The 24228-nt window shown below is 52.1% G+C and overlaps 3 protein-coding genes and 1 pseudogene across 11 annotated transcripts; 3 read left to right on the top strand and 1 right to left on the bottom strand.

Annotated features, from left to right (window-relative positions):
* Window positions 1-648: 648 nt before the first annotated feature.
* On the top strand, window positions 649-1223 carry LOC150009026 (AP-3 complex subunit sigma-1-like; annotated as a pseudogene).
* Window positions 1224-4483: 3260 nt separating this feature from the next.
* ACHE (acetylcholinesterase (Yt blood group)) lies at window positions 4484-10800 on the top strand. Of its 7 annotated transcripts, none has more exons than XM_090276783.1 (6): window positions 4484-4778; window positions 6070-6259; window positions 6534-7623; window positions 7976-8460; window positions 9448-9617; window positions 10470-10800. In XM_090276783.1, the coding sequence occupies exons 1-6, from the start codon at window positions 4484-4486 to the stop codon at window positions 10589-10591; spliced, it is 2352 nt and encodes a 783-aa protein (XP_090132909.1). In that variant the 3' UTR covers window positions 10592-10800. The 7 variants fall into 7 exon arrangements, with proteins under 7 accessions (XP_090132909.1, XP_090132910.1, XP_090132908.1 ...); XM_090276784.1 differs by lacking the exon at window positions 10470-10800 and adding an exon at window positions 9731-10070 and having other exon boundaries at window positions 6537-7623; XM_090276782.1 differs by lacking the exon at window positions 10470-10800 and adding an exon at window positions 9731-10070.
* Window positions 10801-10861: 61 nt separating this feature from the next.
* Window positions 10862-12035, top strand: UFSP1 (UFM1 specific peptidase 1). Its single transcript, XM_090279335.1, has 2 exons — window positions 10862-10904; window positions 11133-12035. Exons 1-2 carry the CDS (start codon window positions 10862-10864, stop codon window positions 11879-11881), a joined length of 792 nt encoding a protein of 263 aa, XP_090135461.1. The 3' UTR covers window positions 11882-12035.
* A 59-nt stretch (window positions 12036-12094) lies between these two features.
* SRRT (serrate, RNA effector molecule) lies at window positions 12095-22843 on the bottom strand. Of its 3 annotated transcripts, none has more exons than XM_090276796.1 (19): window positions 22577-22843; window positions 19373-19501; window positions 19010-19156; window positions 18594-18782; window positions 16608-16777; window positions 16290-16474; window positions 16009-16107; window positions 15808-15925; window positions 15413-15570; window positions 15007-15068; window positions 14814-14892; window positions 14355-14543; window positions 13833-14006; window positions 13588-13741; window positions 13229-13422; window positions 12894-13050; window positions 12623-12712; window positions 12380-12485; window positions 12095-12287 (listed from the first exon to the last, which is right to left on the bottom strand). In XM_090276796.1, exons 1-19 carry the CDS (start codon window positions 22696-22698, stop codon window positions 12212-12214), a joined length of 2598 nt encoding a protein of 865 aa, XP_090132922.1. In that variant the 5' UTR covers window positions 22699-22843; the 3' UTR covers window positions 12095-12211. The 3 variants fall into 3 exon arrangements, with proteins under 3 accessions (XP_090132922.1, XP_090132921.1, XP_090132920.1); XM_090276795.1 differs by having other exon boundaries at window positions 12380-12506; window positions 15413-15567; window positions 22577-22841; XM_090276794.1 differs by having other exon boundaries at window positions 12380-12506; window positions 22577-22839.
* Window positions 22844-24228: the final 1385 nt, after the last annotated feature.

Genomic DNA, 24228 nt, shown 5'->3' with positions numbered 1-24228 from the left:
AAGGTTGATAAAAACAGGAATTGTTCCTGTAAATTCTATCCATTTTCAAGAACAAGCTCAAACCCTTGTCCATGTCCCTTCATTGCCAGAGGTGCCCTTGTTAGTTCTTGTACTTGCTGACTGCCCACAGCACCTCCTGCTGACCCACACAGCCTGTTGGTCCTCAGGAGGTCAATTTGGACTGACTGTGGGGGCACCTAGTCCAGCATTTCTCATGTGGTGATCACAGCACCCTCATGGGACTGCCCTGATGACTTGCTAAAAATACAGACTTAAGGACTCTACCCAACACCAAATGGAGCAGCCCTTTTAAGTGGCCCCCATGATTCTGACGTATATTCAAGTCCAATTCACCATTTTACACATGGGGAAACTGAGTCCCAGACGAGTAGTGTGACTTTCCACAAGTCTCACTGCAAGCACTGGGCCAGAACCCAGGAATCAGGATATCCAGTCCAGGGCTTACTCCAAGGCCCTGTGGATCTCTCAACACCTGCACCCTTTATTCTGGCTCTCTGGTGGTCCCCTGCGAACTTAAAAATCCTCTGAGGGCAAGGCTCACTGGTGAGATCCCAAGGTGAGGCTAAGTGCCTGTCTTCAGCCCTGGATCTCAGCACCCAGCACCCAGGTGGTCCGCCCATCTCAGCCATGATGAAGGTGATCCTCATTTTCAGCAACCATAGGAAGCCACAACTCCCCAAGTTCTACCAGCTTTGCAGTGAAGATACACAACAGCAAATCATCAGGGATACATTTCATTTGGTACCCAAGAGAGATGAAAGTGTTTGTAATTCCCTAGAAGGAGGATATTAATTGGAGAAACTGACAATAAACTGATTTATAGATATTAAGCAATGTTATATTTTGTCTTCTGTGTGGATTTTTCAGACAGTGAACGTCGCATTGGAAATATAATTCAAGTATGTGTGTAAACATTAGAAAAGTGTTTTGAAAATGTCTGTGTACTGGATTTAGTCTTCCATGTAAACAAGGTTCACAATATTCTTGCAGAGATGGTGGCAGGGAAATGGTATTAGAGACCAAAATGAATGAAATTGCTACATAAATTGATGCACAAAATTAACTGGAGAAATCTGAGGCTGGCTTAGTGGGAGCTCCAGTCCATGCTATATCAGCTATAAAGAATGTGACTCTTCCTGAGATCTCAAGAAATATTTGGTGACATCAAAATAAAAGTGCCAAACCTGTCCTCTTTTAAATAACAAAATTTAAAGCCTGATCCTAGGTAAAATCCAGGGGGAAAGGTCATCTAAGTTTGCAGTGCAATTGTTTACCAAAAATAAAGGAAGAGAGTCTAACTTTTGCTCTTGGATTCAAGTCAAGGTACTGTATAGAAGTTGTGTAGAATCAGCATGGCAGTTCAATGTTGCTTTTCTTACTCAATGATTTTGAAGAAATTGAGTAGTTTCAGTGTGATTTTTTGTTTCTTTTCTAAACTGTATTCCTATGGCTCCAGCTGGTGTGGCAAACTGAAAGGTCACCGGTTCAATTCCCCAGTTGGGACACATGCCTGGGTTGCAGGTTCCAGGTACGGATGGCAGCCAACTGATGTTTTTCTCTCATACTGATATTTCTTTCCCTCTCTTTCTCCCTTTCTTCCCCTCTACCTAAAATCAAACATAAAAATAAAACATTTTTAAAAATAAAAAAATTAACTGCATTCCTATGCCCACCTAAGGCATGCCGCTCTGTATTGACCATAACAGAATTTTTAAAAAAAATTTTTTTTAGACATTAAATTATGTACAACCCCAAATGTTGGTGTTTTGTATGGCTCACAAGTGCAGCATTCCTTCAATCTTTCTGTTAGTCACGATTGTTATTTAAAGAACCACACATGTATTACATGAAAACATTATGATGTTTTTCTCTCAGTTTAAATAAACTCCAAGGTAACTGGACTTCTAAAACATCTTTCTGTTTTCCTGATACCTACTTCAGCAATAATTTTTTACAACCCTCTGACTCAACAAAGTAAATAAAAGTATAATTTATCACTGTTAAAAAAATAAACATACATTTAAAAATTTTTTAAAGAAAAAATTCTCTGAGATGGAAACACAAATCTGTGTGGTTTTCTCCATCCTAACAATCCTGGGACAAACTGCAGGCTGAGGACATACCTATGGCCCATGGGCATATCTCCCAGAGTTGCTTACAGCTATAGAGACCTAGCCTACTTCTGCGACACCTACCTCAGAGGCAAAGGACCTGCATGCCCTAGAACGCCATGCAGTCTTGCAGATTCACCTGACTGGACATTCAACTGACCCCTCCCTGACCCAGGGCATGGGAAGTACATCAGGGGCTCCAGGAGTAGGACACCCTCCTCAGATTCCAGCCCACCCCCTATACCCCCCCCCCCCGCCTTATACTCACCCTTCCCATACTGGGCCTGCCTGTCCTCCTTCCCATCTCCCCAGGCCTGGGGAGTGGGGAGAGTGTACTGACATCAATGGCTGCATCCCCTCCTGCCCCAGATTCTCCAGCATCTTTGGAAACTCCACTTCCTCTTCCCTCTCCTGCTGCCTGACTCTCCCTAGTCCCCACTCCTGAAAGGAATAAAGCTCTGACTGACCACAGAACACTTCACAACCTGCCCTGCCCTTACCTTCCATGGGTACTGCCTCATTGATGCCATCCCCAAGCAGGCAGGAACTGCCCTTATTTTTGCTTTCCACTCCAGCCCCTGCAGATATATCTGGACACCTTTTCTGGCTGAATCCACTTAACAGCCCCCCCCCACATGAAAATAGGAATTACCTCCCTGGAGATTCTAGTTCACCATAGGCGTCCTGTCTTTGACTCCAGCGGCAAGTCCAGGTTGAGTTCAGCACTGACCTCTGTGAGACAGTATCTGCTAGGCCAGGTCCTAGAACATGCCCTGTCCTTCCACTTTCTAAACTGTCTAAGGTATCACTAGTACATGATAACCCTGAGCTATAAGGTGTCTCTGCCTTCTCTATCTTCGTGGTATCGGCCTAGGGACTCTTGACTAGAGAAATCAGGTGAGGCACTTGCATGGGACAGCCCTATCACTGTCAGGGCCTTTACAGGTCAAAAATTTCCACAGCCTTAGGCCTAAAGGAGGCCTCTGTTCATGCATTCATAGTTGATTTTGTTCACTGTAATAATTCATAATTACCATGCTAGGAGACTTGCCTCATATCCTTTTCTCCCGCAGCTGTACCAGCTGTCCCTTTTTCTGTCCCCTATCCCCAACTCACAGCCCTAATGACTAGAGACGTGGTCTGATCGCTGGGGATCCCTCAATCAGTGTGACCAGGACGCCAAAGGCAGGATGCAGGGAACCTCGGTGTCCCTGCAGGGGATTTGGGGTGCCTGAAAACTGGAGCGCGGAAAGCCAGACGGTGGGAAGAGATCACGAGCGGTTTCATCGCTGTCCAACCCGTCTTCGAGGCCGGAGCGGATGCCTTCGGCGCCATCTGGCGGCCGCCGCCCTCGGCGGAGAACAGACTAGACGCAGCTAAGGTCCTCGGCCCAATGGGGGCCGATTCCCGCGGGGCGCAGGTGCGAGCTGGCGGAAAGGGATGCAGCTAGGAAAACCGCACCGCGCAGCCCAGAGAGGGGCACATCTCTCGATTCAGGAGGATCCCATACCACTTCCGAGACCCCAGGCCCGGTGTCCTCGGCCCCTCACGGTTGCAGACGGGGTCCGGAGACACAGCGGGGTGCCAGGCCGCCGAGTGAGCGTGAGCGCGCGCGGCCGCCCCACGCGGCGCCCCGCACCGTCGCACGCGCGCACGCACACCGGGATGTTTGCCCTCGCCCGCCTGTCCTGCAAGCAGCCGACCACCCCGAAAGTTAGGCCCCTTTGCGCGGCGCAATCATGCGGGCACCGACTCACTTTTCCGCCCTCATCTCCAGCGTGAGACGCCTTCGCGGCCGCACTTTCCCATAGGTGATCCCTAGAGAGCGGAACGTGGTGGTCTGTGCGGCTCCGACCCCTCGGAACAGCCTAGGGGGCCCAGACCAGACCGCTCCCACCTGCCCGCTGCGGTGGCCAATAAGAGCCTGGCTTAGTGATGTCATGCCCCTACCGGCCCCTGGTGACGAAAGTCCGTGGTCAGCCGTCTGGAAACCAGTGCAGACCCACCCGCGGGGGTTTCGGAAGTTCCTACTGGGGCAGCGGAGTGCAGCCTCCCACCGCACCCTTTTGCGTGCCACCACTTTGGCCTTCCTTCTGGAGTGTCGCCGAGTCACTTCTCCCTCCCCACCCCACCCTCGTCTCCTTTATGGGTGTCCCCTTCATTTCCACGCATGAACTCATGTCTGCATATTCATTTCCACAGGTGCGCCCTCGTCCCCAAGAGTGTCCCATGTCAGCTTTTCTCCAGCAGAACCAACCGTTCCTCTGAGGGAGGTCTTCAGCCACACTTCAACGTGCCAGTCCCACGCCACCCCACCCCCCATGCCAAACCCTGCTATGTCATGACCAGAGATGCTCATTTATTCGGCTCCCAGCCCCGACCGAGGCTGTCACCCAGCCCGACAGTGTCCATCCGTCGGTGAATGTCTCTCACTGCGTTTGTGGCCGTCTCTGCATGAGACCGTCTGCGCGTGTCTGTCTCTGCGGGCTTCTGTTTGTCTGTCATGTGGACGTCTGCTCCACCACTGCGGACCGTTTGGTCGTGCTGGTCACCGTGTGTCTGGCCGTCTGTCGGCATCTGTCACTGGCTCCGTCTGGGCCCCGGGGTCTGTGGGTCTTGGCTCCGAGGGAGGAAGAGGGAGAGGAGGTAGTAGACCCAGGCGTGGGGAGGGGAGGGGGCGGAGACAGTGGGCGGAGGCGGGGGCGCGGTGCGGGGCTGGAGGGGTGTGTGCGGGGGGCCGGAGGCGGCGGCTGTCAGAGTCGGCTCTGCCAGCGCCAGGGAATAGCGGCCGCCTCCAGCTCCCGGCCCAGCTCGGCAGTCTCAGGTGAGTCTCCTGCCCCGCCCGGGACCCTCCCCCAGCCTGCGGCCCCTTCCACGTCCGGGGCACAGTGCGCTCGCGGAGGGATCCAGGCCCCCAAACCTGACGCCCACTGAGCCCCCGGGCCTGCCCAGTGACGCCCCCCTGTCACCCCACACTCATCCTTAACTCTTCACTCACCGCTGAAGACTTACGGTCGCCTGCGCAGGGAGCCGGCACCCCGAAGGGCTGGCCACTGCTTCTGCTCTCGATTTCCTGGGGGAACCCCCTCCCCCCCGAGAGCCCCTTGCCCGTTGGTCCTCAAGTCTGGGTCCACTGTAAGATGCCCCCTGCTTGGGGCGGAACCCGGGCTACGCAGGTTCCTGGCGCCCGGCTGCCATTTCCCCTACCCCACCCCAATCCGGCAACCCCAGCCCCCCTGCGAAGCACCCAGCTGAAGCCCCCTGCCAGGCCCAGGCATTCTCCCTCCCGCAGGGACTCCGTCTCTATTTGGGGGGAAGGGGAGGCTCAACGGAAGCCCCGAGTTATAATTAGCCCCACTCGGGTTTCCTAGTTAATCTCAGCACCATCACCACCCCATCTCAGGACGCCGGTGGCTGGGTGAGGGGTGACCGCCGCGAGAGGGGGGAGTTCCGACCCGGGGAATTTTGATCCCTTGGCTGGAGATGCCGGAACCGCAGCAGCTGCTGCCCCAAAATAGCGCCCCCGCCCCTGCAGCCGGGGATCTCCGGAGCTCTGGGAACAGAGGTGTCCCCGTTCGCCCTTCAGACCCCTCCGCAATGTCCGCAAGCCCCCAGACCCCCGCCCCAAGTTCCCGGCTCCGTTACTTGGGGTGGGGAGCGCCGATATTTTCTCGGTCTCTACTTCCCCCTGCTGGCGACAGCGTGCATAGCAGCATTGGCCGGTTGGGGGACTGGAGTCCTGGGGTCCAAGCTGGCGAATCCGTTTACTGAGACTAGACGACAAGGGCGCGCAACAGACAGGCACCCACGGGTATCAGAGCGCTGTGTCAGACAATGCATGAAGGGGGTTGGGCGGGGTAGTGTGTGGAGTAGGCAGGATTTGGGGTGCCCCAGGACTTGCGGCTCCCACATGCTGAATGCCCAACCCACCCTCCAGGGCCCCGGCCCTGGCCAACGCTGAAGAAGCTGCGCCTTTACGCCACCGCAAGCGCCCCCATCGGCACCTCCTCCCGTCCGCGAGGGCCCCGCCCCTGTCGGGTGGCCAGTACGTGGACTGCAGCCTCTGGTGCGGGTGTTCGCACTGCTCACACTGGGCCCAAACCAGTCCACCCAGCTGGGGGAAGGAGGTGAGGGCGGTGGGTCCTCTATGGGACTGGGGAGGGTATTGTTTGAAAGGTCTCATTTCTGTCTGGGTGTCTGTGTGCCTGATCTCTGTCCCCTCTTGCTTGTCTGTCTGCCTGTGTCCTTGTCTCTACTTGTCTCCCTCCCTCCATTTCTCTCCTCCTCTTTGCCAGCATGCCCCACCTCCTCTGCAGCTTAATGATAACCCCTGGGCAAGAGTGTTACCTAATCTCCTCTTGGCAGTCTCAGGCCTTCATCCTCTGCCTTTCTTTCTCCCAGCAGACACCTGCCTGCCTTGGCAGCCATGAGGCCCCCATGCTGTCCCCTGCATACTCTCTTTCCAGTGTCCCCACTTCTCCTTCTCCTCTTCCTCCTGAGAGGAGGGGCAGAAGCTGAGCACCCGGAGGACCCAGAGCTGCTGGTGACAGTGCACGGGGGCCGACTTCGGGGAATCCGCCTAATGGCCCCTGGGGGCCCTGTCTCTGCTTTTCTGGGCATCCCCTTCGGAGAGCCACCCGTGGGCCCCCGTCGCTTTCTGCCGCCAGAGCCCAAGCGGCCCTGGTCGGGGGTGCTGGATGCCACAGCCTTCCAAAGTGTCTGCTACCAGTACGTGGACACCTTGTACCCTGGCTTTGAGGGCATCGAGATGTGGAACCCAAACCGTGAGATGAGTGAGAACTGCCTCTACCTCAACGTGTGGACACCATACCCTCGGCCTGCGTCCCCCACCCCTGTCCTCGTCTGGATCTATGGGGGTGGCTTCTACAGTGGGTCCTCCTCCCTGGACGTGTATGATGGCCGCTTCCTGGCCCAAGCAGAGGGGACTGTGCTGGTATCCATGAACTACCGGGTGGGAGCCTTTGGCTTCCTGGCCCTGCCGGGGAGCAAGGAAGCCCCAGGCAATGTGGGTCTCCTGGACCAGAGGCTGGCCCTGCAGTGGGTACAGGAGAATGTGGCAGCCTTTGGGGGTGACCCAACATCAGTGACTCTGTTTGGGGAAAGTGCAGGTGCCGCCTCTGTGGGCATGCACATGCTGTCCCCACCCAGCCGGGGCCTGTTCCACAGGGCTGTGCTGCAGAGTGGTGCACCCAACGGGCCCTGGGCTACGGTGAGCATAGGAGAGGCCCGCCGAAGGGCCACGTTACTGGCCCGCCTTGTAGGTTGTCCTCTAAGTGGGGCTGGTAGCAATGACACAGAGTTGGTTGCCTGCCTGCGGTCACGGCCAGCTCAGGACCTGGTGGACCACGAGTGGCATGTGCTGCCTCAAGAAAGCGTCTTCCGCTTCTCTTTTGTGCCTGTGGTAGACGGAGACTTCCTCAGTGACACGCCTGAGGCCCTCATCAATGCTGGAGACTTCCACGGCTTGCAGGTGACTAGTGGCTGGAGGGGGTGGAGCTGGTTCCTCTAGGCTTTTTCTCCCACCTACCCTCCCCCTGGGGACCCAGTCATGAGGGATCCACAGGACCCACTCCCAAAGGCCCAGGTTTCTCTTCCTTGAGGGCTTGATCCCAGGGTGGCCAGTGGGACAAAGAGGAAAGAAAATGCGAGTATATTTTTCCCTCCTCTCCACCTGTTACCCAATCTCTTCCTCTCTTCCTCTGTGGTTCTGGGTCTGTAACTGTTCATTTCTCTGGCTCTTTGTCTGTCCATCTGTTTCTGTCTGCCTGTCTGTGTCTGTCCCCACCTCCACCCACCCCCATTCCTTCATCCTGTTTCCCCAGGTGCTGGTGGGTGTGGTGAAGGATGAGGGCTCGTATTTTCTGGTTTACGGGGCCCCGGGCTTCAGCAAAGACAACGAGTCTCTCATCAGCCGGGCCCAGTTCCTGGCTGGGGTGCGGGTCGGGGTCCCCCAGGCAAGTGACCTGGCTGCCGAGGCTGTGGTCCTGCATTACACAGACTGGCTGAACCCTGAGGATCCAGCACGCCTGAGGGAGGCCATGAGTGATGTGGTGGGTGACCACAATGTCGTGTGCCCTGTGACCCAACTGGCTGGGCGACTGGCTGCCCAGGGTGCTCGGGTCTATGCCTACATCTTTGAACACCGTGCGTCTACAATGTCCTGGCCCCCCTGGATGGGGGTGCCCCACGGCTACGAGATCGAGTTCATCTTTGGGCTCCCTCTGGAACCCTCGCTAAACTACACCATCGAGGAGAAAGCCTTTGCCCAGCGACTGATGAAATATTGGGCCAACTTCGCCCGCACAGGGTTAGCAGTGTGGAGGGGAGGACAGCCTCTGGGAGCTAGGGAGGCAGAGGGGACAGAGAGAGAGAGAGAGAGTGGAAGACAAGCAGAGATAGACAAGAAGGGCTAGAAAGAGAAGGGGAAGTTCACAGAGGAAAGGAGACAAGAGGGGGGAGAGAGAATGACAGGGGAGAATGGGAGAGGAAGGAAGGAGGAAGTAGGGTGGCCGATCTGGAAGAGAGGAGACAAGGACAGCAAAGAGACAGGCAAAGAGAAGAGATGAACAAGGAGAGACAGAAGAGTTACCATGGTACTTAAAGTGTGAACAGTAGAGCTCGATCGATTAGACCAGCAGTGATTTTATTTGCTGTGATGCATAAGTGCGCGCACACGGTTTTCCTGTCTGAAGAAGGGGACAATAAAACCAACATCACATGGGTGTTGTTAAAAGTAAATGTGATGTTTGCAGAGATAGGACTATGCCTGGTTACACAGTAAGGGCTCAATAAATCAATTTTTTACTTATTTTTATTTTTTAAAGACTTTATTTTCAGAGAGAGGGGAAGGGAGCAAGAAAGAGAGGGAGAGAAACATCAATGTGTGTTTGCCTGTTGCGCACCCCCCAACTGGGGACTTGGCCTGCAACCCAGGCACGTGCCCTGACTGGGAATCAAACTGGAGACCCTTTGGGTCACAGACCAGCACTGAATCCAGTGAGCCACACCGCCTGGGCAATCATCAATTTTTTAAATGAGAGAAACAAAGACAACGATGGAGCAGGAAGACTGAAGGAAAGGGAGAGGAGAGAAAGAAAGAGGACAGAAGGAAGGAGAAGACTCTAGATGATGAGGGATACTGGAGAACAGAAAGAAGGATTAAAGCAGTAGTGGAGGGAAGGGATGGGGTTCTCCTTGGAGTGAAGAGGGCATGGGGTCTGGGAGAAGTCTGCCTCCTCCTCCTCTCCATCTCCATTCCCCAGCCTGAGGCTAAGCCTTCCCTTTCCTTCCACAGGGACCCCAATGACCCCCGGGACCCCAAAGCCCCGCAGTGGCCACCGTACACGGGGGGAGAGCAGCAGTACGTGAGCCTCAACCTGCGGCCGCTTGAGGTGCGGCGGGGGCTGCGCGCCCAGGCCTGTGCCTTCTGGAACGGCTTCCTACCCAAATTGCTCAGCGCCACCGGTACGCAGGGGCCAGTGGGCAGGGGCTGAGCAGTAGAGGGAGAAATGGGGCGCGGAGAGAAAGGGGGCAGTGGAAGCCGGCGGGGTGTATAACCCCTCTCTTCTCCCCACCAGCCTCGGAGGCTCCCAGCACCTGCCCAGGCCCCGCCCACGGGGAGGCTGCCCCGAGACCCAGGCCCGGCCTCCCCCTTCCCCTCCTTCTCCTCTTTCTCTTTCTCTCCCGGCTCCTGCGGCTGTGACCACGGCCTCTTCCCCTCCTACGGCCTCAGGGGCCCCCTCCGCTAAGGGGTGGTCGGACCGTGGGGAAGGGCCCCACTCAGGGATCTCCGACCCAGCGCCCCATCTCTCCTCAGAGAGACTCAAACTGGACAGGGGACGTGGTGACCTACGACCCATCTCAGGGAGCCGCACGCCTTTGTTTAAATGGAAATGAAAAAGCCTATTTTTTTTTTTTTATAAAATTATTCCTCGGAGCCTGAGCCTGGTGTTGGGGAGAGAGGGAAGACCCGGGGCTAGAAAGCACCTCCCTGTGGGGCTATAACTGTCAACCATTTCTGTCTCTTTTTTCCCCATCAATCCACGGATGCTCCACCCTCCTAATCCCATCTGTCTTCCTGTCTTCCGGTCATTTTCTACCCCTCCCTTCTTCCGCCATCCTTCTTTGGTACACGCTCTATCCTTATCCTCCCTGGTCTTTCGTCTTTCCCATATTGTGATCCTCTTTCCACCATCCTGTGGCCTCCTACTTTCTCTTTGTGTCCTCGTGCATTTATGCACCCCCCCCCCCACATGTCCATTCCCTGACCTTCTCCACGTCCTCCACCCACCCACTTGCCGGGCGCCCTGGCCGCAGACACGCTGGACGAGGCAGAGCGCCAATGGAAGGCCGAGTTCCACCGCTGGAGCTCCTACATGGTGCACTGGAAGAACCAGTTTGACCATTACAGCAAGCAGGATCGCTGCTCAGACCTGTGACCCAGGCGGGACCCCCACGTTCCGCCGCCCCGCCCAGTCCCCTAGCTGTATATACTATTTATCTAAGGGCTGGGATATAACAGAGGAGCCCTAGACCCTGCCCGCCCCAACTTTCCCCCGGGGCTCCCAGTCCTCTGCATGTCTCGACCGAGCCCCTACCCCGCGGTGCCTTCGCCCCTCTGGGCTGCCAATAAACTCTTACAGCCAAAGCCGTGTGCGCGATTGAGAAGCGGGGGTCTGGCAGAACGCCTAACCGCTAGGGCTGAGGGAATGGAGGAGCAGTCGCTGGAGCCCGCGATTGGCCCACTTAGGGGTGGGACACAGGGCGCTGATCCCTGCCTCCGCAAGGCGGAGCTCGCGTCTGCGCAGTAAGAATGCTGGCGCGGGCGGTGCATTGTGGGAACGCCAGGGGTCCATTTGTTCCCCACAGCCACGGGCCTCGCCTTCCACAGCTTCCGAGTGCCGGGCGAGGTTGTTGCCAGAGCCTGCGTGCGTGCTGGTCCTGGCCGCCGCTAGCCCAAGACCTGGGGCTGAGAGTAAGTGCTGGAGCCTGAATTCTCCCTGGAGTTCGCTCCACGCCGCCAGACGCCAACAGCTGCCCAGCCTCGACAACCTCCGCTCCCACCTACCGCCCTGGAGCTGCTAAGGGACGTCCACCTGGGCCTTGCTCCTCCTGTCCGTGGCCCTGTTCGCTTGGCCATCCTTTCGGGCCACTACCTCTACTATCACTACGGCTGCGACGGCCTGGACGACCGGGGCTGGGGTTGCGGATACCGCACTCTGCAGACGCTATGCTCGTGGCCAGACGGTCAGCCCACGGGCATACCCGGGTTAGTGGACGTGCAGGCGGCACTCGAGGAAATAGGCGACAAGCCCTCTGGGTTTCGGGGCTCCCGAAGCTGGATCGGCTGTGTAGAGGCCAGTCTCTGTCTCGACCACTTCAGAGGGCCCCAGGGGCGCTTATGCCACGTTCCCCGTGGAGCTGGGCTTCAGGGGGAACTGGAGAGGCTTTACTCCCACTTCGCTGGAGGCGGGGGTCCTGTAATGGTTGGGGGGGATGCAGATGCGCAGTCCAAGGCCTTGCTGGGAATCTGCCTGGGGCCAGGCCCCGAAGCCTACGTCCTAGTATTGGACCCTCATTGCTGGTATGCTCCGAAAAACCCCAGTGAACTGCAGGCTGCGGGGTGGGTAGGCTGGCGAGAGGTGAGTACAGCCTTTGACCCCAACTCCTTCTACAACCTGTGTTTGACCAGCCAGAACTCCAAAAAGCAGCTGGGTGCCCAGGACTGAGGCGAAATTCCCGGAACTGAGACTCTGACCCCTGCACACTCACCTACCCTCTCTCAAAGGCAGAGGCTTAAAGACTGCCTGATGTTAGGCTCCCAGAAAGTCCCAGTAGAGCCTGGGACCTTTGGCATCAATAAAATGACAAGGCCTAGCTTAACCACTGCCCCAGCCAATGTTTGGGATTATCTGGGGAAGTATATAATATACACTTAGGAGTCACTGCAGAAGTGCTTTTATTGGCAGTAGGGCTGGACGTACAAAAAATTCTCAGAACTGGATGGGACACAGCAGTCGTAAGTGTAGATGATACCAAGAGTAAGGAAAAGTAGAGGCTCAAAAGAAATCCACATCATCTGGAGCATCCAGGTCACGGTATTCCACAATGGCCCGTGGATCTCCACGGGCCATCCTGTGAGATAAGAAAGAGGTAAAATGGGATGAGAGTTGAGGGTCCCAATTTGAAGAGGACAAGAAAGCTTGGACACCTTAGCTCATTCTCACCTGTTGCGAGGTTTCCCAGGATAACCTCCCTGCCCTCGGAAGGCGTCATAGTTCCCTCGGCCAGCACCATAAGGGGCATGGGGATATGGAGGCCCTCCTGTGGGGACTGCAGGGCGAACAGCACCAGCTATGACAAAGGTGAGTGTTGAGTTGAAAACCTATGACCTCAACTACATATTAGTTGCTTTCTTTCTCCCAACCCCTCAAAACCACCAAGCCCTTTCAAGTCCCTCCTATACTTACCTCCATAGCCCAAAATGGGGGGCCGGGGCTGACCATAGGGCATCAAGCCCTGAGGAGTCTGGTGTGGGTAGGGGAGTCCTGGGGTCAGGCCTGGGGGGAGTACAACACAGACAGGAACATGAATTACTGGGGAGGGGGGAGGACACAGATAACTGGCTTTTAGGAATATGGCCTGAGGGGAAGGCAAAAACTTCAGGAGATAAGTTAAAGAACCAGGAGTTGGTCAACTGTCAAGAGGGAATGTGGCAGACCTTCTCGGATCGTATCTTACTCTGGGCAGGGCCAGGTGGCTGAGCTGGCTTGATCTCGGGCAGAGCTGGGCGTTTAGCATCAGTGAGAAAGTTGTTAAAAAATGCCACCTCTTTCTTCACTTCCTCAATTTTCTCTGCATGCTTGTTGAAGATATGTTTGCGTACAAACTCAGGGCCCTGGATGCCAAAAGCAGAGGGTCAGAACTGAGAAGTAGTTCCCTAACTCCCCAGACCCCAAGATAATCACCCTTCCCTCCCACCTGATCCCAAAGAACAGTCTCTTCCCAGGCCTGGAGGCAGAATCCTGGCTCCACCCACTCCTCCCACCTGTCCCACAACTCTTAACATCCCAGACCTTGAATTTCTTGCCACTGAGAGGGCATAGCCACTTATCCTTGCCCAGTTCCTGAGTGTTAGAGGTGACAAACTTTTCCACTTCCTGCTCAGGATCTTTGCGACCCATCTTCTGGGCCTCTTCCTCCGAAAGAGATTCCCGCACACTCAGCAGCGGAGTCAGCTTCTCTTCAAATGTCTTCTGCCACTCTAATACTGTAGTTGGGGAAGAGACAGAGCAGGTTGGAGAAGGAAGCCAGAAGAAAGGAATATGCAAGGAGAAGAAGACAGGAGAAAGTGACAGAACACTGTTCCAAAGCAAGAAACTAGAGGTAGCAGGGGAGAAAAGGGAACCAAAGGGAACTCAGGCAGGGAGCTCACCTTCCCCATGACTGATACGGTTGGGTGGCATGGGTCCCCGAACATGGATGATGCCACAACGGTTGGGCATTTCATCCTCATTGGGGTACTCGCATGTGTTATAATAATCCAGGGAATGCACAATGCGCAAATAGAGGAGTAGTTTGTCTAAAACCTAGGAGAAAACAAGAAGCCATGAGTTCACCACTCTTACCCTTTACCACCCCAAGCCAGGTTCTCACCCCACATGCTGCTCTCACTGGCACCTTGATCAGCTTCTCATCTCGTTCCACGTTGATCTCCGCTGGGTTTCCTTCCTTAGGAGGCTCCTCAGGGGGGGCCCCCCCACTGCTCCCCAGCAGCTCCTCCTCCTCAGCACTCACTTCCTCGATCAGGTAGTCAGTGATATTCTTCAAGATTGGGTTCTGAGAGGGCAGACTCTAGTTGGGAGGGAGAAGAGAGGCAAGTGAGGCAGAAAAAGCCCCTCAGGGTGGTAGCCTAGGAACCTAATTTGAAAAGGCAAAGTGAGCTGAAACAATTCAAGGCTCACTTGGCCTGTTATCACTGCCTCAGGATTTGTCTTCATGTTTGTATTTGTTCTACCTTAGCCCATAAATAATCACTAACACCAATCTGTTCTGCTGGAAGCTGGAGGTGCTTCCTAGATAAAGAGGGGCCAAAAAGCGGATGGGTACAAGGGGTCAATGCCACAGATCATGTAAGACCAGAGGTGCCCACAGATGAGGGGGTATTGGCTGCTTTTGAAAAAGTTCTATGGAGTCACTGACTGTTGGTAGAGGAGGTGTCCCAGGCTCAGAGGCCCAGAGCTGGGTCCTGTCATCCAGCGTATGGATCAGCTTCGCTGCCAGCTTGATGTCATTGCGCACTATCTGCTTGTGTTGGGTAATGCCATTGATATTGCGGACTCGACGGGTCAGGTCTCTGTTCACGCCAGGACTCAGCTCACACTCCCGGAGCTGGAAGGTACAGAAAGCTTACCAACACTTGCCCAGGAAGCAGCAACTCAAAAGACTGGCCCTATTGAGAGCACCAGTGATTAGACTGAGTTCCCTGAGGACAGTCCCAGGGCCTACCCCACAGACAACAGTATACAATTAATGTGAACAGACTGAATGGATGAAATAGGGAGCAAAATAAAAGAAGCAATCAATGAAAAAAGCAGTAAGAGGTGCGCAGCACATAGAGCCACACCTCTTCCGCAAAATAGTCCTGCTCCCAGCACTCACTCGGATATTCTGCAGATTCCAACAGATCTCTTTGATGTTAACACTGCGGTCAAATGTCACCCAGCCACGGCGGAAAAACCTAAACAAGAACAAAGATGCCAACATAATCCTGGGGTGGAGATGATACTGCCATTAGCCTTCCCCTGCACCTTTTCTCCAAAGTATCCAGGGCCACACTTCTCTCCATTCTCACCTCCTCTCGGGCTGGGGCTCAGATAGTGCCACACGCATAAAGCCTGGATATCTTTTACAAAGCTGGAAAAGCAGAGGAACAGAAACCTCATTTAGCAATTCAAGGAGTCAGTACTTCCTTCAATCCCCATGTTCTCAGAACCCTAAGGAACTACCTTTGAGCCTCTACTTGGACAAGGAAAACCCAACAAAGAACTTAAGGGTAACAGCACTTGAAAGTAAATGGTGCAACCAGGACCAGCCCTCGAAAGACATGGCCCACAGGAAGACACCCTTCCTGTTAGAGAATAGAGATATATGTCAAGCAGTGCCAGATTATCTTCTCCCCACCTGGTGTCTCCTCCCACCCCCAAAAGAATGGAGCCTGGGTGATGTCCCTGCCCCCAGTGCCATTTTTCCCCACTCACAGAAATTATCTCAGCTCTGGAAATGTTGGGTGCGATGTTGCGCATAAAGAGAGAGCAAGTCTTATGCAGAGGCCTGGGTTTACATTCCAGCCCAGGAGCGTCCTTGGGCTTCTCCCTTTCTTCTTCCTTGGGCTTCTCCTTTTCCTTGAGTGCGTCTTCTATGCAGGAAGTGGTGGGAGTTGCTGAGTTTTTATTGTCAATTTTGGAAGAGAGGCTAGAAGAGCTGTCAAACTCCCACCACCACCACCACCACCTCCACCACCACCACCACCACCCCACCACCACCCCCCCTGGTCTCTCCCAATAGGCCACCCTCCCATCAATTTCACCAACTTCTCACCTGCCCCACCCGTTCATAGGAAGAGAATGAACTAGATGCAAAAAATAAAACCTACCAGCCTCCTCCTTCTCCTCCTCAGCTTGACCACTCTCAGACTCTGACTCTGACTCGGACACACTGCCTTCATCAAAGCTGTCATCACCACTGTGCTTCCTATTCCGCTTCTTGCTACTCTGTGGGAGCCACAGCAAGAGGAAATGAGCCAGATAACAAGGACCCCTGCCCTGACATTGACCCCAAGCAAGAGATTCCCTACCTTTTTGGCTTCTTTCTCAGAGTCTTCTTTCTTCTCCTCCTTGTCCCCATCACCCTCAGGTTTCTTTGTTTTGTCGTCACTAGAACTACCATTTTCAGCCTATAGGTAAAGACAGTCACTGGACTATATCTCCCCATCAACTCCTCCCAATTCAATAACTGAGCCCAAAAGTTAACCTCTCTCCTACCCAATACACAGCCCTCTACTTCTAGCTCCTATGGATCCCTATAACAAAACAGCTCCATTCTCTTCCCCCAGCACTCACAGGCTCCAACACTGACCTGCTTGCCATCTTCTTTCTTCTCTTCCTTCTCATTGGCCTTGCGCTCTCCATCTACCAGGCCTGATCCAGCCCGGCCTTCCTCCTTCTTGCTGGGCTCCCCAGGCTTTCCTGCCTGTTCCTCCTCCTCCTCCTGCTCCAGGATGCGTAGATCATTCTCTGTACCTCCTTCCATCTTAATCACAGCTACCAACAAAGGGAACGTAAGTCACAATCCAAGGGCCCTGGCCTTCAGCCTCTGGTTTTCTGTCAACCTACTTCTATTTCCCAACCAAGACCTTCGTCACCAGACACCCACTGCCCCAACCAGTCCACACACCTGCATCCAGCATCTTGACAATGGCATCAGCTTTGTCTATGTCCAGGAAAAGATTATCAAACCAGCCACTCTCCATGAGGGACAGGAACACCCTCAGTCGGTTTTGCAGGGCCCCCCGGGCCTCCTGCCGACGCTTCCCCACCTCATCTGGGTGGTACTTAGACCGAAACCTATAAAGGAAGTGGGGAGGGAAGAGACAAAATTGTCACTGGAGGCCAAGGTCAGGGCACTGGAAGGGGCCCAGGAAAATCTGGACTTTGCCCCCATACTCTCACACCCACAAATGATCATAAAAGCAGAGAGATTGGGGAGAGGAGTATAATAAAAAACACCCAATACCCCCAAAGGAACCAGAGTTTATGCTCTGAGAAGATTTGGGGGTAGAGCCAGGAATTAAGTTCTGGATTTAGAAAGACTAATGACTACAGGGAAGACCAGGGCTGGAGAGGCAGATGGACTGCCTTAAGTCTCTGGGAAATACTAACTTTAAAAGTGTAGTTTCCCAGAGCTTGAGAGGAAGGCTAAGGAAATAGTAGGTCCCAAAGAACCTCCCTCTTCTTGCCAACCCAAAACTCGTCATTAAAAGGACTGCTCCCACCAACTCCCTCCACCCATAGGTGGAAGACAGGGTGAAACCTGAAATGCACCAGATAGGAAAAGCCAAAAAGGCAGGATACCTTTATTCCCCCCTTGGGAAGATAAGCAGATGGTGAAGGGACACGGAAAGACCAAAGGGAAAAACTAAAGTGCCCTTATAACCTCAGGTACTGCCCACAGGGAGTGTAAAGAAAGGGGTGGAGGGTTAGGGTGGAGCATGAAGACATTTAAAATAGGACCTTGGGGTTAAATTTTTTAAAAAAAGAAAGAAATTAGGAATATGAGAAAAAGGAGAAAGTGTGAGAAAGTCCCAGATATCAAAAACAAAGGGAAAAACTGAAGACCAGAGAGACCAGACAGCGAAACTGGAGGGCGGGGAGTGTTAGGCAAGGAGCAAAAACAGAGACAGAGAGAGTAAAGTACATGAGTGAAACAGAGAAAGAAAGAGGACAGTGAAAGACAAAACAGAACCACAAGTTGAGCATTAAGAGGAAAGAAAAGCCGCAGGCGTCACCTCCAGGATCTTTACCTTGGCCGCTTGGTCAAACAGAGCTCAAGATTTAACTAGCGCGCCCAGGGCCCATGCTGTCAGGTGGGCCACCGGCTGGCTCCTGGCTGGGATGTCCCGGCCCGGATGCCCCATCCCCGCGGGACTCCGCGGTGGGGTCCCTGACTGACTAACTGCCTGAGCAATCACATTCAGCTAAACTGCTGCATTGTGCACAGCAGTGCCCTGCCTATCTGCCTGGCCGGGGCAGCGCGGCTCAGCCCAAGGGCTCATGTATGGGCTGGGTATGGTGGGGGTGGAGGTGGGTTTGCTCCGAGCTCCGTCGATGAGCGGGTGTAGTTCCCAGTTCTGGCTCTTTTCAAGGAGAAGGAGCAGAAAGAGGATGAGGAGGAGGAGCAGGAAGGGGGGAAAAGATGGTTGATTAAAATTAAAACATCCACAAAAAGAAAAAAATTAAAATTCTTTTTCTGTCAAATGACCCTGAGATCTTTGTTTTTCTTGTCTGGATTCACTCGTTGCTTTTGGGAGGATGCCACAGTCACACAGGGTCCTGGTGATCAGGGATGACAATGACCCAAATCCAGCAAGTGGGAAGCAGTCTGTCTGCTGCCCCAAGGGAACAGGTGGCTCTGGCCAGCTGCCTGGAGGTGTCCCACTGACTGAGGACAGTGGGGAAGGGAGATGGGTGGGGGGTGGCTGTGGCAGACGTTGGTTGACATGAGGAGGAGAACCCATCAGCCAATGCTGTTTTAATTCCCATCCCCCACCCCCTAGGAGTTCTGGATTGGGGAAAATGGGGAAAGGACAGGGTTTCAGGCTCCACTGGTGGGGCCAGGTGAAACATACTAGGGAAAAGATAATAGGAAAGTAGGGGCACTCACCACTCCTCATCCTTATGAGCCAGGAAGAAATCCTGCATCTGCTGCCTTCGAAAATCCAGCTTGTAGTCATTATAGCGCTTAACTGCCTCTGTCTCATCCACAGAGTCATCCAACGACAGGAGAAACTCCTTGAAGGTCTTCATCACTGGTGGTGGCACACCCAAATCGATCTCTGCGATGCTACCCAGCCTGGGGGGGAGCCCGGTCAGGAAGTCTTGGTTGTGGGGGCGGAGGCTGAGGTAGGTGCCCCCTTCCTTTGCCCATATGGACCTTACCCCAGGCATCAACTGCTACCACCCCACAGGCACTCCGCTGTGTGTCTAACCCACCTCCTGCCATGGTCTTCAGCAACCCCAACCATTCCCCAAGTCTGACAACTCCCTTCTCCCAGAAACCCTAGAACCTCAGGTCTTTACCTGGCCTGGATAGGCAGAACATGATGCTGCATGATGTGGACATCTGGGTGGCCCCAGGGCTGGGGGGGGCCATAAGTTGGGCCCCCACCCCCCCCAGCATAGGGCATCTCATAGCCACTGTGGTATGGGTCAGAGCTGTGCTCATCCCTGAGGATGGGGGACACAAAAGTCAAACGGAGGAGAGAATCATCTCTGCAGAGCATGAAGGAGGATGGGACAGAGGGAGGGGCACATGGAATGTAATCTCTCACCCAAGGATTTAAAGGAACAAAAACAGATGGGTTTATAAGAAGTCTGAGAAAAGGAAATGATCAGAGTTATCAGCAAAAGTGAGCGAAGACAGAGAAACTGTTGCCATCTCACCAGTCTCGCCTCATGCGCTTTTGTGGGGGACTGAGCTCATGGCGGGGAGGAGAGAAGCGTTCTCGCCGATTCCGGTCATAATCACGATATTCACCCCGACTACGACGCTCCCGGCCACGGTCCCACTCTCTGGAGGTAAGAACGGTAACAGTAAATAAGACACAGTTGGCTATTCCAAGATCACACTTCTGGACACCAGACTAAAAGCCTAAAATTATAAAACTACCCTCTAGGCCCTGGCACAATTGTGTAGAGCATGATCCCAATATACCAAAGTTGCGGGTTCAATCCCCAGTCAGGGCACATACAAGAAAACCAATGAATGCATAAATAAGTGGAACAACAAATCAATGTTTCGCTCACTCTCTCTCTCCCTGCCCCCTCTGTAAAATCAATAAGTAAAAAATTTTTTTAAATAAAAATTAAACTGCCCTCTAAACAGAAAAAGATTCTTGCCTACTTTCATCACTTTAGCCATTACCCACAAACTGATGGCTTTCAACTCTTCCTCCAGCCTAGCCTATTAATGTGCTAGAACAACATTAATAATTCCCTACTAGGTACCCATTGTCACCTTAAATTCAACATGTCAGAATTCAGCTTATTATTTCCACACTATGGAACCAAATTTGCTTCCCTCCTCATGTTTCCCATGCTTGCTATATCAGTGTCACTACATAACCAGTGATCAACTGTCACCCTCACCATTACATACTTTGTTTCTGGTTTGTTAATCATCTACCTCCAAGCCTATCAAACCTGCCCCCTTCCTTATTATCCTCTGGTCATTTCTTCTGAGTGCAGCATTGGTTCTGCTTACCTGCCTCTGGTCTCTCCCCCTTCTCTACAAAGTGAACTTTTCCAAGCACAAATCTGATCATGCCATGCCCTTGCTTAAATGCCAGTACACAACACTGTTTAAAACCTTGGGTCCTGGCTGTCATCCCAGCCTCACCAACAGTCACCAGTCACCCCCATCACAACAACAAAAAAATCCTTAGCTCTAACTCTGGTTTTTCAAAGTGTTTTGTCCTAGGATGCCCCTTTACACTCCTTAAAAATTATTATTAAAGAGTCTTTGCTTATGTGGGTTATATCTATCAATACTTACTATATTCAAAGTAAGAACTGAAAAAATTAATATCTATTTAATTTGAAATCGTATATTAACATAAATTACATGTTTTTATTAAAAAATGGCTATTTTCCACACAAAAAAGTGAGAAAAGTGGTACTTTTTACATTTACAAATCTTTTCAAGGTCCGGCTTAACAGAGACAGGTAGATTCTCATATTTGCTTCTATATTCAATCTGTTGTGATATGTGGTTTGATTGAAAAGTATGTAGATAATCTGGCCTCGCATTGATATATACTTGGAAAAGGGAACACTGTAATAGCCTTGTCAGATAACTGGGAATATTCTTTGATACCACCACAACTTGGCAAGAGTTAGTTTGCTACATTAAAATCTACTGTCCTACCTTGCTCTTTGAATGAATCTTGACATATCTTGTTACACAATATCAAAACATCACATTTATTAGCATCACTACTTATCTCCTCAGAAGTCTTTAAGTAGTGGGAAGCTGACAATCTCATATTAGCAGATACAAGTTTTCCAAAACTGTAGTTTTCACTGGAAAGTTACACTTCCTCATTGTCAACAAAACTGACATTTTGCTTTTTGAATCCTAGAGCATCCTAGGCATGTGCTCTGACCAGGAATCAAACCCACAACCTTTCCACAACAATGCTCCAACCAACTGAGCCACATGGGCCAGGGCCTGACAATTTTCCTTGAACAGGTTCTCTTAGTTTGTTTTCATGAAAACGTCTACCAAATACCCAAATATGAGTAATTTCTGCCTGACAATATTTCATTCGGATTTTTTAAAAGGCAACCCATAGAAACGACTAAAACAAAAACAAACCAAAAAACTGTTACTCAGCTCCCAGTTCAATCCTACAAACGCTCTCCCTCAAGATAACCACTTTACTTCTATATGCATAAGTTCTTTATGCATATTTCCCATTTGTCATATGTATTTTAAAAATGGATACTCAATAATCCAAGTTAGCCCTGGCTGGTGTGGCTCAGTGGATTGAGTGCCGGCCTGCGGACCAAAGGGTCGCTGGTTCAATTCCTGGTCAGGGCACATGCCTGGATTGCAGGTTCCATCTCTGGTCAGGGCATGTATAAGAGGCAACTGATCAGTGTTTCTCTCCTTCTCTTTCTTTCTCCCTTCCCCCCTCTCTAAAAATAAATAAAACCTAAAAAGAATTTTTAAAGGAATATCTGTTCCTTCAATACTTAACATCTTTATGATGATCTCTCATAAATACTCTTTTATAGCACACACCCCAGGCCATTTTGGCCCCCAGACTGTAAACTTCTTAAAGGCAATAATCAGAATTTGGTAGAACATCTTTCCTTCTTTCTTAGAAAATACAAAGGAAAACAAAGTGCAAGAGTCTCCACAGTTAAGAGATACATTTACTTAGAGACTGAATGAGTTACTAAATTCATTTTTCAAAACCATATTGAATGAATAAATGCTATCACAATAATTCAGCAAAAAAATTTTTTCCTGGTTGTTTCCAAATCAAGTCAGTGCCACCAGCTAACTGACTAGACATTGGTAACACCTCTTATATGGAAAAAAAAAACCCTCCACAGTTCCTCCTAATCTTGATTACTTTATTTGAAATCACATCAGATGTTTCTTAATGGAAACACTGTAACTTTTACTCAAGTATATCTCAGAAAGCTAACCACTATGGAATCAAACCTATCACTGTCAAACTCAACCCCACCATTGTCCAAAGAACTTTCTGATTTTAGGCCAATTACAATAAATTTAATCACATTCTGCCAGAGAACTGGTCTGACAGCCTCTCCAGAGAAGTCAATTCTATCATACTACCTTTTTGAGGTATAATTTAGAAACAATAAATACACACATTTTAAATACATTTATAAAAACTGGTTTTCCATACTCAAACTCTCTTAGGTCTATTGTTTTATCTTCTGGGTATTTCAAAAATCTTTGGCCAACAGCAAATAGGTTGAATGAACCACATGAAACGGTGAAGTATGAGGAATTTCATATGGTTTGCCCTAATAAAATTATAAGGGAAGCGCAATGAGGGTGGAGTGCAACAAAATGAGACGGGGAGGCAAAACTGAGAAAAAGCGTCTTACCGGTCATTCCAATCGTCCCCTCGACGCCTTTCATCTCTTTCCCGCGAACGGTCATAGTCGCTGCGCTCTCTCCTAAACTTGTCCCTGCGTCTTCGATCGTATTCGTCATCACTGTCCCCCATAGCGCGCTCTGAGGCCTGGAGCCCAGAGAAGGGTGTTCAGAGTATTAAACAATGACAAGAGAAAAGGTTCGCCCCTCTGGAGCAGCACACCCGCCTCTCCCCGCAAAGGCCAGCCTTCCGCGGTTCCCGCCATCCTAGGCCCTCTTCCCCGGCAGGTGGACGGCCCCGACACTCCACTCGCCCCCAGGGGTCTCCCGCCCACCCCGTTGGCCCCGAGTGTTTCTCCTCCCGCCCGCCCCAGCTCCGGCTCTCCAGGCCCCTTCCTTCCCCCATCCGGGAGGGGTCGCGGCCCTTAGTCTCGCGCTCCCGCTGGCAGGTTCTCTGGGAGCCCGGGGCCCGCCCCCTTGCCTCTGGTGCGCGATGAGGACTTGAAAGGGGGAGATACGGGGCTCTCAGCTTCGGGACCGAAGAGACACGAAGAAAGTGGGATAGCCGAGGATGCGGTCGGCGCACCGCTCGCGCAGCGCCTGCGTCACTCGCGCAACGGGTCCTCGAACTACAGACAACTACCCGCGCGGCCCTAACTAGAACTAAACCGAAGGGAAGGCCCGGAGCACCGGGGGATGATGGGAAGGGACCGGGACCCTGAAAGCTCGCGATTTTTTTCGGAACGAGAACTGCTTGATCGAGAGGCACTACGGAGGCTGGGCTGGGCCAAGCGTAGCCTGGGGAGGTAGGTAGTGAAGAAGAGCTTCCTCATACCACTGTCGGAGAGCTCACTTACCCGGAAGTGTCCGGTTCTAGACCATTTAGGCATTGTCCCCCGCTCTTTTCGCGCAGGGCTGAGGCTTGGAGAGTGCGGGCGTTCAGCAGGATAGAGCAACCATTTTAAAGGATCTCCCACCATTTTGTGCTCCCACTGGTGACCCAGCCTTTATTGGTGCCTGGTATTCGCTACCTGCAAAACCCGTTCATTCATTGTTCCTGCTCTTCTTTGGCAAAGGTACCCCCTTTTATAAGCAAAATTGGAAATATCAGTCTCATCCCAACCAGTATTTTGATGACACGGGTTGTATGTTGAGGTCTTGACCAACAGTATATGGCTTGCCCTAAGTTAAATGCACCACCACCCTAGGGATAACATCAAGTCCTTGTTCAGTGAATTGAATGTGAAGACTTAAAAAGAAATGCTGTCTCCTGGAGCATGTTGCTGCCTTACTCCCGGTATTGTTTTAACTACATTAAAAACAGTGTATACAGCCCCTTGGTGTACCTTGGTATCCACAGGGGATTGGGTCCAGGACCCCCAGGGATACCAAAATCTGCAGATTCTCAAATCCTCTACATTAAATGGCACATTAAATTTGCATGTAACCTATACACATCCTCCTGTATACTTCAAGCCATCTTTAGATTACTTACAATACCCAATACAATGTAAATGCTAAGTAAATAGTTGTTACACTGTACTGTTTAGGGACTAATGACAAGGGGAAGAAAAGTCTACAAGTGTAGTACCGGGTGAAGCCATGGTAAGCCTAACCACATAGTACATGTTAGCTAAATGTAATTTTTCTCATTAGTTTCTGT

The sequence above is a fragment of the Furipterus horrens genome, unplaced genomic scaffold (genome assembly GCF_987537825.1).
Source record: "Furipterus horrens unplaced genomic scaffold, mFurHor1.1.pri manual_scaffold_5, whole genome shotgun sequence".
Classification (NCBI taxonomy): Eukaryota; Metazoa; Chordata; class Mammalia; order Chiroptera; family Furipteridae; genus Furipterus; species Furipterus horrens.
This window is presented reverse-complemented; position numbering and strand designations above follow the sequence as displayed.